This window comes from Podarcis melisellensis, assembly GCF_964234715.1.
Source record: "Podarcis melisellensis genome assembly, chromosome: 3".
In the NCBI taxonomy this organism is placed as follows: Eukaryota; Metazoa; Chordata; class Lepidosauria; order Squamata; family Lacertidae; genus Podarcis; species Podarcis melisellensis.
Genome location: NC_138530.1, coordinates 118,503,114 through 118,515,936, shown reverse-complemented (window position 1 = coordinate 118,515,936; position 12,823 = coordinate 118,503,114). Strand labels below are relative to the sequence as shown.

At 40.6% G+C, this 12,823-nt stretch overlaps 1 protein-coding gene across 2 annotated transcripts in view; it reads left to right on the top strand.

The window, feature by feature from the left end:
* The window catches only part of SUPT3H (SPT3 homolog, SAGA and STAGA complex component), a gene marked incomplete at its 5' end in the record, with an annotated part of 218,928 nt that overhangs the window by 121,105 nt on the left and 85,000 nt on the right, over window positions 1–12,823 (top strand). For both annotated transcript variants that reach the window (XM_081906472.1, XM_081906471.1), the window contains one exon: window positions 11,343–11,427. In XM_081906472.1, the coding sequence (XP_081762598.1) occupies window positions 11,343–11,427 (85 nt within the window). The remainder of the gene's footprint in view (window positions 1–11,342; window positions 11,428–12,823) is intronic.

Below are 12,823 nucleotides of genomic sequence, written 5' to 3'. Positions count from 1 at the left end.
TGACTTGCAGTGTTTTACAGCAAATCTTTTTACTGTTTTTTTCTGTAGGAAAAGTAATGGGAATTTCCTGAGTAAAATTCCTAAGGGTGGGATTGCTCTACTGTTCCACCCGGGAGACCTGGATTCTAGCTATGCCACCCCATGGCAAGTTGCAACACTGGAGGGCACAGATTCCCAGCTTTCCTATAAAAATGCAAGTCGTGACTCTTGTAGATCCCCAGATCTCAGGCAAAGTGTGTAGAAGGCACCCTGCACATTCATTTCATGAGAAATTTGTCTGCTCCCACTTTTTGGTGTTTTCAGCCCATGAGTGTTGCCATAGCTATTGTTGACATTTAGGGAAACGGTGATATCCACACATACACCCCCCAAAAAGTCTGGAGTGGCACACATTGTCTGGAGAAGAACCGCCTTAGTTCATTTTGCAGCCTTTTTTTGTTTGTTTGCTGCTCCTTAGAGCAAGAGAGATTGTGGCTGCATGGAAAGCAGTTCACAAATCCAGTGTTAGCATAACTATAGTTGAGCAACAGCAAGTCAAGGGCAACTTTGTTGGGCTGACAGCAGACTTTTGGGGCTTATTCTCAGAGAAGCCTTACATTTCCTGCAATATATAATTGTCTACATTTTTATTCAACCTTTGAGGGTTACATGTAAAAGTATTTCAGAATACTTCTATAGGTTTTCTTCCTATAGAACAACTTTCAAAGGAATGATTTTGAGTGGGAAAGCAGAGGGTTGGGATTGCGTAACACACCACTTGTTTTGCATAATTAGCAAACAGCTTGCATAATATGCAGATCTGGCCCACTCAGTTCCTGGGAACTGGCTTGTGGTGAGCTTCCTTAAGGTACACAGTATAAACACTGGAAAAAATTCTGTATGCCTGGCATTTTCTTATACTGGTTATTCTAAGGAGTCTAGTTGGTGCTGTGTGCCCAAGGGAGTGTTAGAAACTCAGATAATAAGCTAGGCACCAAACGGATTGCCTAGTTGCCATTTTGGGCCAGTCATTGTGCAGATAAATATAACAACTAGAATTCTGCAGGATGTGTTGCTAGTGTGTGAAAATAGTCAGGATCCAAGGACCCTCAGAAATGCATCTCCAGATGGTCAAGACATCAGGTGGGATCCTGGCACCCAGGCATCTTCGCTTGGTTGCAAGTGGCTGATAGCCATGTGCAAAATGTGCCTGGCAGCTCGCAAATTTCAAACACTGGTCCAAGGTCACTTTCTGATGTTAATAAAAAAAATGCCTATGTGCTTGTAGGGAAGAAAAAATGAGGGCTTGCTCCCAGGGTGTAAATGGGTTCCTGTTTTATTCTAACATGCACAGTCCACTCTCTCTCACACACATCTAGTTTAATTTGGCAATGAGAAAGAAGGACATTCGACTGTTGTCTGCTTGGTAGAGGAGACTAGGATTGAGGCAGAAATCAGGGCACACTGGCAATTGCCCTCCCTGTGCTATGTGGCTCTTGCTGCTTCTCAACTGTAGGACAGGCACAAGGCATCTTCTTGGCCATCCTTCTTACTCCCTCTCTGCCCAAGTTGCATCAGAACATGACGAGAAGATGAAAAACTGAGGCTTTCAAGGACAATGAGACATCTCAGTGAAAAATGCCTTCCTGGCCCTTACAGTCAGAAGCCAGTCTTGGTCCCCAGCAGTTCCCATGCAGCAGATTTCCAAGAAGGGAGGGTTGATAGGCAATTATTTTCTCCATATGATGCTGTGTCATACAGGGCAGGGAGAGGTTTGCTGTGCATCTGGATTTTAAAAGATAATGTTTTCTATATAATTTCTCCCTATTCTCTTAAGGTAACAATGACAGGTTATTACTAGATTTACAGCAACTTTGCTTGTTTCATAGTGATTTATTCCCCCTGCCCCTCCTCAAACGATGCTTCAAGGCAAATGACATAGCTCTTGAGCTTTGAGGGACTCGCTCAGTAACCAAAGTGTAATTGATAGATGCAGTCATCTTCCAAACTTTCTGTCTTTGTTTTTGTAGCAAATTGATCAAAACTCAAGTGACTTTAAAGTATTTTTTTCAAAATCTTCTTTTCTTGTTCCAAAATTTCTGCCAAATTGCAGTTAAATGAAGAAGCATGTTTGAATTCTTAACTTTAAATATGTTTTTGTGATTTTAGGAAGAATGAGGTATTTATAATGGATTGAACTAGACCTTCTCTGTTCTGTTATCTTTATAATGTTTGCCACAAAATACTTCCAGGCGACATCTTCCAGGCGTGTGCGCGCGTGCACACACACACACACACACACACACACACACTCTTAAGTATTCTGTTTGAAAGCTGAAGAAAGTATTGTAGAGTATTAATGTAAAAATAAGCTGTTTCTCTTGACAATTTTATCATGTAATATTTCAGTTATTTTCACTAGGAAATGGTTTTAATTACAGTAGTTAAAACTATATTAAGATATTTTTAGCCCATGCAAACCTCTGATAATCACTTAATTTTATTACAGTGGAGAACTTTGTTGCAGAAGTTATTTAACTCCTTAAATACCTGAACTTAAATATTATAGTTCTACTGACCCATTTCTATTGATCAGCCATGATATGAATGCCCACAGCCGATGGGGCTTCTGTTTGGAAACAAAGAGAAGCTGCAGGACTGTTTTTAGTTCAGTCAAGAGCAACCAGAGGTCTTTGAGGAGAAGCGTATAAGTGTCTTCTGCCCTCTTTCTGCAGCTGCCAAAGGCATTGGCAATGACACCTTGCCAGCCCTTTGCTTCTGCAAAGCACATCAGTAGAGCAGCTGTGGCTTCTTTGACAAATTATGGTTAAAGCCGAGTAGGACATATTCCACCCATTAGTATACTGCAGGCTGCTGGTGTAGATTATCCTACTTATAAAATCTAAGATTACTCTTCCAAGGGATTCAAAGAGTTCTTGTGGCTGGCTGCTGCTATTGAAGATGGGAAATAAATATTAGTAATTTTTGTTCTCTTTAGAAGTCAACCTATTTTATAAACTCATGAGCATGGGCTGTCTATCCCTGCTAAAGACTCCAAGACGATTCAGTCAATCTGCACCAGCAAAGTGCTTGGTGAAAAGTCTTGGCATAAATTCAGCATAGGTCTCGGCAATACAGGTTCAAATCGGCCATAGACATCAAACTATCAAATCCAATATTTCCTATTGTGCAAAAGCAAGCATTATTATTATTATTATTATTATTATTATTATTATTAATATACCACCCTATACCCAGAGGTGTCAAGGCAGTTCACAGAATAAAAGCAAAATATAAAACCACAAAATACATAATCAAAATAAAAACGACAACCCAATAGTTTGCTATATAGGCAAAACTTTACAGAGCTCTTTGTGGCAACATAATGTTATCAGTTCAGCTTATTCCAGATAACTTTTGCAGGTAAAGTTATGGAGGCTGAAATTCCTGTCACATAAAGGCAAAGTAGTAGCCTGAGCCATAACCAAATGCCAGGCGGAATATCAACTCTGAAATGTTGCCTATGTCAGCACGCCTGTGGAAATTAAGATGGGAACCTTGATCCTTCTTGCTTCCTCTGCTTGTTCTCAGAATTGCTTGTTAAAATAAAAAATAAGGTCCCCATGTTAGAGGTAAGCAACATACGGTATATTGTCCCAGTTACTGTTAATCTTCCTTATGTTAACCCAGAAAGAGGCAAGACCTTTAACCAAGGCTGTAACCTCTTAATCCAGGTGTATCCACCCTGACCAACAGACAGGAAAATGGGATTGTTAATCTTAGTTTTCATTTTAATCATTAAGCCCCCATCCTGGGGCATAAAAACAGCTGCTTTCTTGCTTTAGCATCTACAAATACTTTTGGATCCCAAAGAGACATCATTTTCCAGCACAGGAACTTTTATGTAACCTTGCGTTCTTCCCAACCCTCTAGCACTTTCCGTTGCCCTCACCTCCATCATGTCAAGGAATCTCCACACAGAAGTAAAGACAGGTCCTATAATGCGCGCGCACACACACACACACACACACACGAGAAAGCCCCATAGCTGTCAACTTTCCCCTTTTCTTGCGAGGAATCCTAATCGGAATAAGGGAATTTCCCTTTAAAAAAGGGAAACATGGACAGCTATGGAAAGCCCACCAGCTGGCCAACCGCTCCCTCCTGTGTTTTGCTTCCTCTCCCTACTTTACTCTTAGCCCATCCTCTTTAAGACTTATTCTTGGCCAAAACCTTCTCCAAATCCCAAGAGTCCACCTCCTTCCACCGACAACCTCTCCTGCCTTGACAAGTTGGCTCTAATCAGCAACTTCCATTTCTGTTCTGATATCACCTCCACTTCTTCAGACAAAATCTCCCCCTTTTCTTGACCAGCTTCACTACATTCTCAGAGTTCTGTGTGTTTTCATTCATGCTTTTAGAATGAGTAGCTTGAATGGTTAGGCTAGTTTAAAGTAGTGAAACCTGCTGTTGGTATGCTTTGAAAATCTGTGTCCATTGACTGTTTAACATCTTTTTTAATGAATATGCTAATTCCAATTTACTGTAACAAATGGATTGAATGCCCCTTGGTGGTATTCTCATATTTTCTTAAAAATGCCAGTGTCAGGATACCCTGGTCTGAAAGTCAAAGGATACAAAAAGGAGTTACTGGGTTGCCTGTAAGAACAGCAGGCTTGTGTGCAATCTGCACACATCCTAACAGCCTTATGAGATAAATCAGCTGAGCGGACACCACATGGCGTGACACTTGGCGCAGCTGACCACACTTGCAAGAATAATAAAGATCCACTGAGCCATCGAGGGCCAAGGGCCAAGCAAACTGAAGCAGTTGTGGCTTTAGGAGCTCACTTGGCAGTGGCAAGGCAGCCTGGAGAGAAGAGGAGGCGCCCGGCCCTCGAAATGAGACCTCCAGCTAGTTTTGTGTATATGAGAGAGAGTTAAGCAAAACAACAAAACTTAATTATGTGAGTGCCTTAGTGTGTGGCCTTCAGTGTGTGTAGAAAGCTTCCTGAACATTTTATCTTCCGAATGATAGCGCCTAAATGAAAGACATTTTACATCATTTGCTTCCAGAAGTGTTCATATCTTCCTGTGTTTTCTACTGAACATTTACATGGCTGGAAACTGGGGTTTGTTCTTTAGTATCCAATTAAGGATGTGGTCTTCGAAAACAACATTTAACTCAATCTCCTCAGTGTCTTTTGTAAAGTTCTACTGCTTTAAAATATTGGTTATTTTATTGTCAGAAATTTGAACAGAATGTTTGAAAGTGGTGCCTAAATAGCTAAAGACTTGCATTTTGTAGCATTTATGCTTCTATTAAAGTACTCCTGCAGTTTTAATTTAGACTGAAAAAATAGTTTAGGATTTCCACATTTAGTTAACACTTACCATGTATACACTGGGATTACGTTTTGACTTCCTCTTTTCTTTATCTCTTTTTCATCCTATTCCCTTGAGAGAAACATTTGAACATTCGTTTTTTCTGGGCTTGCTAAATTCCTTTATCACTGAATGGTATTGTTGAGACTGAGTCAAACGTATTCCTTATTTTACAGAAATGATTGATCACAATCCAGCTTGAATACTCTAGAAAGTCTATTGTCTCGTTTCTTTCTTGATCCAGACTGAAGCTGTCGGTGCCAAATGGAACGTATTAGATCCCACAACTGGATTGAATTATGTTATATGTTTTTTGTCAGTCAGTGGATTTATACAGTTAATTTACACTGAAAGTGCTTAAATTGAAATGCAACAATTTTTAGGGGTGACTGAGGTACTGCTTGCTCCTGTTTTAGGTTGGTATAAATCAAACAAAGCAAGTATGTTACTGTTTATGTACAGAACACACGTACAGAACGTGATGGGGCGGCTAGTATAAAGTTGTCTGCAGACAAATGTAGAGAAGTGGTCTAAGCAGAGATTGGCTTTGTTTTGTCCGTATCAGTATGAAACAAGTACCCAGAAGGGAGGCCTGCTAAAACCTTTCAGGGCTGCTTGGCCAGGAGCTTCTGCTGACGGAGCTCGACTCAGAAGGAAAACCTGCAGCAGAACCAGATTCCAGTAGGCCAGAATTGCTGGGAATACATGGAGTAGATTTCTCAACCTAACAACAACAACTGAATAGTTTTCTAGCATTTTATCATTTTTCTGAACTAATTAGTACTTGTTTTAATGATACTTTCAGTTACATTCTTTTCATTTCATTGCAGCCAGGCAACTAAATCAAGGTTTGGCTTAGCATGTTGTCTGAACCTGAGATCGTGGTTAACATCTTGCCTGCTTAACCATGAACTATAGCCAAGGTTTTTCCTATGGTTAGCCACACTGAACGAAAACGCCTAGGAGGGGTTGAGCAGCTGAAATAAGCTCCTTGGGAGCCAGCACTTTCGCATGCTCCTGCGAAGTCAAGTTTTGACTTGCATGTGATCAAGGCAATTGCAGAAACTAACCACAAAGCACAAAACTGAGATGTGCCTTTTGACAATTCTGTGCATATTTTCACCATACATCACTAGTCTGTTTCAAGCATCCTATGGTAGACAATGCAAGATTACTACTTCTGTTTTATAGGAGCAAGTGTGGCTGAAGAGTAACTACATCAGATATAATGATGATGATGATGATGATTCATTCATTCATTCATTCATTCATTTATATACCACCAAAGATTGCAGCATGCAAGCAAAGAACTTATACTGGGTGCAATGAAGAGGTAGAAAACGGGGGGGGGGGTAGGGCCTTCTCAGAGTAGACCCAGTGAAAATGATGGATCTAAGTTAGCCAAGGTCATTAATTTCAGTGAGTCTACTCTGAATTGGACTAGCATTGGCTACATCCCCGAATGTGCAAGGTACCGTATTTTTTGCTCTATAAGACTCACTTTTTCCCTCCTAAAAAGTAAGGGGAAATGTGTGTGCGTCTTATGGAGCGAATGCAGGCTTCGCAGCTATCCCAGGAGCCAGAACAGCAAGAAGGATTGCTGCTTTCACTGCACAGCGATCCCTCTTGCTGTTCTGGCTTCTGAGATTCAGAATATATTTTTTTATTGTTTTCCTCCTCCAAAAACTAGGTGCGTCTTGTGGTCTGATGCGTCTTATAGAGCGAAAAATACGGTAATTAATCAAGTTAGATTCAATGGATACATTACCAGTTCATATAGTGACTTGAAGAGAAATAGTTTTTTCATGTTAATTGTGCTTTATGTTTCAGTGTTGAAAAATTGACATGTTAAAACAAGTGTGTTAAATGCAGAGAAGACTTCTTATAACAACTTTTATCCAGTTGAGCTTATAGTTGTGTGTAATAAACCTGAATTCCTACCCCTCCCCTGCAAGCAAGCCTGTTATTTCATCATAAAGTTGTTACCTTTGGTTACAAGAAAACTACTTAAACTACCTAATAGTAGGTTTCTTTACCCAAAGAGTGGTGGTGGAGGAGATGGAGACAACACAGACTTTCTGAGAACTGAGATAGAAATTAAATTTTAGGAAAAAATTGCTTAAATACATCCTTGAGCTGCACTGTGGCACTGAGTTTATTTCTCATATGAGGAGAAGATAGTAAAGACATGTGAAGCTTTGTAGAAAAAGTTTAAATAAAATATGACTGAAGAAAGTAAACAGAAAAGAGGTGTGAAATTATCACAGCAAAAGAAACTAATTATCCAAGTTGAATAATTCAAGACAGAGGAAGAAGAATTGATAGAAGAGGCAGCGAAGAGTGGTCAGTCTGAGTGAACAAATTAGTGTGAGTAGCTTTGAAAGAGAGACTGGTACAAATTTCCTAGATAATTAATGATAAAAAACAGATTTCACTAAATTAAATACAAATACTATGGGCTAGAGGAATAGAGAAAAAGGGATTACCTAGTAGAAGCAAAATTAATTGTGCAGGGGCAGGGAGAGAAAGAGAGAAGGTGAAGTTCAGTTTTATCCAAATTCATATTCAGGAGAAGAGAAGGTGACCAGGAGGAATGAGGAGGGGGCATATCAGAAATCTTAAGAAGGAGCAATTTCAAGGAAAGAGCAATAATAATCAGCTTCGTCATGTACTGAAGATTTTTTAAAAAAAACAAACAGAGCTGAGAGAGATGATGTATAAAGTCCCTGGGCAGAACCACAGAAAACATAATCAGAAAAGGGTTATTTATAGCATTATAGTCTAGTGCCATCTTGAATACTATAATGCTATTATTATTATTATTATTATTATTATTATTATTATTATTATTATTATTATTATATAGGCAAAACCTTTGGAGTAAATGGCTGAGGTACCTAATAATAATGTGATCTCTTGAGATCAAGGGCTTTATTGGGAGAATGCCAATTCCTAATATAAAATTATGTTTTCGCTTTTTGTCTTTCGCTTTTTTCTTTTTTGTTTCACAGCAAATTTTTTTCTCTCTCTCCACACACACACACAGAGTGCTTTTTTCTGGGGGGATGCAGGGGGTACTCATACCCCCAAACATTTTGTGAATCTATGTTTGGCCTCATTTCCATATGAGTAGAAAAATGAGGGTACCCCTAAGCATTTGTTTTAAGAAAAAAAAAGCATTGTTCATATTCATGTATTTAACAAATGTGTCAATAACTTTCTGTTGACACACTTGGTAAAACATTTTATTTTGTCATATTTGCTGTATTTCATTTGGATTGGTACTTTTATGTGACAGATCAAAAGAAGGTATTAAAAGGTAACATATTTTATATTACAGAGGCATAGGAAGTACTTTCTTTCCATTTACAATAATTCCATCTGGAAGCATTTTTAAAACCAAAAGACAGTAACACAAACATTATGATTAAAAATAAGAAAACTGAAATGCTTTTAGATCCATTTGTATACAGAACAGAAAAGCAAGAACTCCACAAACTACCTTGATGAGAGTGTAGAAGTAGCTAACAACAATCACAGTGGAGTGAGGTTGTTTATTCCATTTTAACTCCTAAAACTGAGTTCCCTAATGGGGACTCTGTCCTGAAATGCTCTTTTCTCTGATGTTTGTTGCTGCCAGTGAAGCTCAGCTGGAATAACTGGTATTCTCCAATCAGGGTTTATCTGTGTTAACACACTTTCCCTTGAGGGAGCTTCTGAGAATGTCTTGCTGTCAGTTCAATCTTCTTAGGACAGATCTTATTCCATTTTATATTGCCAACATTTTAAAGCAATGTTGTGACTTTGTTCTGTCCTACTGCAATCCATCCAACCCTTCTCCCATGAAAATAGGGGCGCCCTAAGAAAAAGTAGAACATTCCAGGGTCAAATCAGAAACCGGGATGGCTTCTGTAAATCTGGGACCATCCCTGGAAAATAGAGACACTTGGAGGATCTGCTACTGATTAGTACTACTGGTCAGACCATTAGAAGCAGATTGGGCGATTAGGCCATTCATCTTTTCAAAATAGGAAAAGAACAGTTTCAGCTGTGGAGTGTTAGACGAGTCGGTTAGTTTATTAAACCGCGTCTTCTTTTTCTGAACGCATATTTATGTGTTGGGACCTTGTTGGAGTTGTGTGCCTGCGCGGCCTGGTGGGTGGCTAGGGCTGCACTTGAAGATTTTCACTGCAGGGGGGACACAGCATTGATTTGGAAGACGCCAGTGGAAGGACCTCTGATTAAATTTAATGAAACCACATCCTGCCCCCATCTATAGCCACTTCCCTCCCCTATTCCAGCAGCTTCCAACTCCGTGTGCTGCTGTTGGCTTGCTAATCAAGACACCTCTTGTCCACTATGCCCTCCCCCGGTGGTGGCCTCTCCCCACAGAACCTCATTCCACAATTTTCTCCTTGACAAAAATGTTACAGCTTTGGTGTTCTGCTCCAGTCCAGTCCCTCCTCCTTCCTATATATCTGATGGGACTCCCAACTCCCATCAGCTCCAGCCGGCATGGCCATTGGTCAGGAATGAAGGGAACTGAAGTCCTGCAATATCTGTACATTGACTACCCCTGCCCTACAGGAAATGATGAGACATGCAGAATCAGTCTTTACTTTGTCAGCAATTCTGCCTTACGTAAGGACATTAGTTGTTATTTTTCATTTAATTCAGTTATGAAAGATAGCTCAGTATATGGAAAGTGGTTTTTATTTTTTATTTAATGTTTCTTAATTAATACTTATTTTGTTTATGTGGCTCCTGAAAGATTTCTCCCAACGGATTGCAGTAATTAACATAAAAAGGTTCCATAGTCCAGATCTATAGGGATTCTTTCCCCAGGATCCTCTCTGAGTTGGTGCCAGTTTTGAGCATCCCTATCTTGTGTTGGGACACTTTGAGATTCTGCTGGTGAACAACCCACCTTACTTCCCAGCAGTATCCTGCCCTGGACAGATCTAAGTTATCTCAGATTTAATGCTGAGGACCTGTAAGACAAGTTGTTCTCCTGGAAGACCTCAACATATGTGCCACATTTACCTTTTCTGGGGTAACTCAAGTCTTGGTGGCTACCACTACAACCCTAAAGTTGTCCCATTAGCAGAATGCATGTAATAGGACACACTCTTGGTTTTCTCAGCAGAATGGAAGGTGGCTGGGTGATTTCATGGTTTGTCATGATCCATTTCCTGTTGGCAAATGGCAGCCCTTCCTCTCTGAAGGATTAGGATGCCTGTTAGAATAGTTTCCTCTGGTGGCTGATGACGTCCAGTGGAAATCCCCATGAGCCCCAGGGAGCTTGTGGTTGCCATGGCCCTGGAATAGAGAGATTACTCGGGTGGTTGACATAGAAGCTCCTCACTGCCCTTCCCCACAGAGCAGAATCTGCTGCGCTCCTTGGTATAGATCTGAGTTAAGGGCAAGGAAGCAAGTTGGCAGACAGCTGGAAGCTCTCTGAAAGTCTGAACAAGCACAGATGAGTTTGTTATTGACCGTGATGGCAGAAAGCAAAGAGTTTTCTGACACCATTTTGTACTCGCAGCAGAGCTTTTCTAAGTGGTTTGCAGCCTTTTTATCTTCTCAGGCCAAACCATTTTAATTTGATGCACCTTCTACCTCGACTCCCAAGTCATTTTTTTCTGCTTTTTTGGTTGTGTATTTTGATCGTGTAACCCTGCCCTGAGAACCTGTTGAAGAGTAGAGTGGGATATAAATGCCCAAACTTAATTACAGTTCAGTCTATGACTATGACAAAATGGCCTGACTTGTACTTGGGAGTTCATTTGTGCAATAAGGTCACATTAAGCTCTCCTGTTAGTTGTGATATTTAATTTGTAATGTGATATAATCTTACAGTCCACTTGTATTGTGTGCCTTAGCTCCCCTCTGCTACTCTTTTAGAGCAGGGTGATTTAATACCTTTTAAAAAACTTTTTCGTAACACTTAAGTAACTTTCAAAATGATTGCCTTTCAGGTTTTCCTTAGGAGATGCTCGCAGGCCTCTCCACGAGTCGGCAGTATTGGTGGAAGACATTGTCCACACTCAGCTGATTAATTTGGTAAGAAGATTGTTCTTTTTGTTTGTTTTTTAAAAAATATATTTGATTTTACTAATTTCATAAAATGTATATACCTCTTGACTGTAGAAAACCTCAAAGCTGTTTACAAAAAGAATGAAACAATATTATTAATAACGGCAATTAATACATTAAAACAATTTAGAAACAGCAATAAACTAAAAACGCATTAGCATTCTAAATATCTGAGTAGGCTTTGCTAAACAGACTCTGAAAAGAGCGCAGGAGCGCACCTGCCTGAGGCAGGCAGTTCCAAAGTATAGGTTCCACCACACTAAAAGATGGATTTCTTACAAATGCAGAAGTGTTATAAGCGCATGTAACACTGCCAGTTGTCTGTCTATTTCATTCAAATACCAGCAGGAGTCAAACCGAGGCAGCTAGACTGGTGACTGGGGCGGCCGCCGAGACCACATAACACCAATCTTGAAAGACCTACATTGGCTCCCAGTACGTTTCCGAGCACAATTCAAAGTTCTGGTGTTGATCTTTAAAGCCCTAAACGGCCTCGGCCCAGTATACCTGAAGGAGCGTCTCCACCCCCATCGTTCTGCCTGGACGCTGAGGTCCAGCGCTGAGGGCCTTCTGGCAGTTCCCTCATTGCGAGAAGCAAAGCTACAGGGAACCAGGCAGAGGGCCTTCTTGGTGGTGGCGCCCGCCCTGTGGAACACCCTCCCATCAGATGTCAAAGCGATAACTACCTGACATTCAGAAGACATCTTAAGGCAGCCCTGTTCAGGGAAGTCTTTGATGTGTGATATTTTAGTGTATTTTTGGTTTCTATGGAAGCCGCCCAGAGTGGCTAGGGAAACCCAGCCAGATGGGCGGGGTACAAAAAAAAATAATTAAAAAATTAGCCAGGACTTTGCTTAGGGGGCACAAGCTTTTGTTGGAGGTGGGCAGAACCTCAATTAGTTAAGTGTTTTCATTGATTTTTATTGTTGGGGGGGCAGCTGCCCCCTTGGCTATGCCCATGCTGTTACAGACAGGTCAAAGTGGGGAAAACTCCAGTTGCTACATTCAAAAGATGCAAAACTCAGATTGGCTCTCTCTCTGTGCCTCCTGCACGCAAACCCCATTCAACTCTCACATGCGTAGTCACATATGTTCTCTGAGAAATTAACATTAACAACACTGGCCTTCGGGAAGTGAGAATACACATGTACCCTTCTGAAAATGCAGGTCAGAGGAAGATAGTTCATCAAAGACATCAGACTAAGAAGCATTTCTTTTCAGTTCCTGCTTTAGGAGTATCTAATAAGTTCCTCTTACTTTTTGTTGTTGTTAGTCGTTTAGTCGTGTCCGACTCTTCATGACCCCCTGGACCAGAGCACGCCAGGCACTCCTGTCTTCCACTGCCTCCCACAGTTTGGTCAAA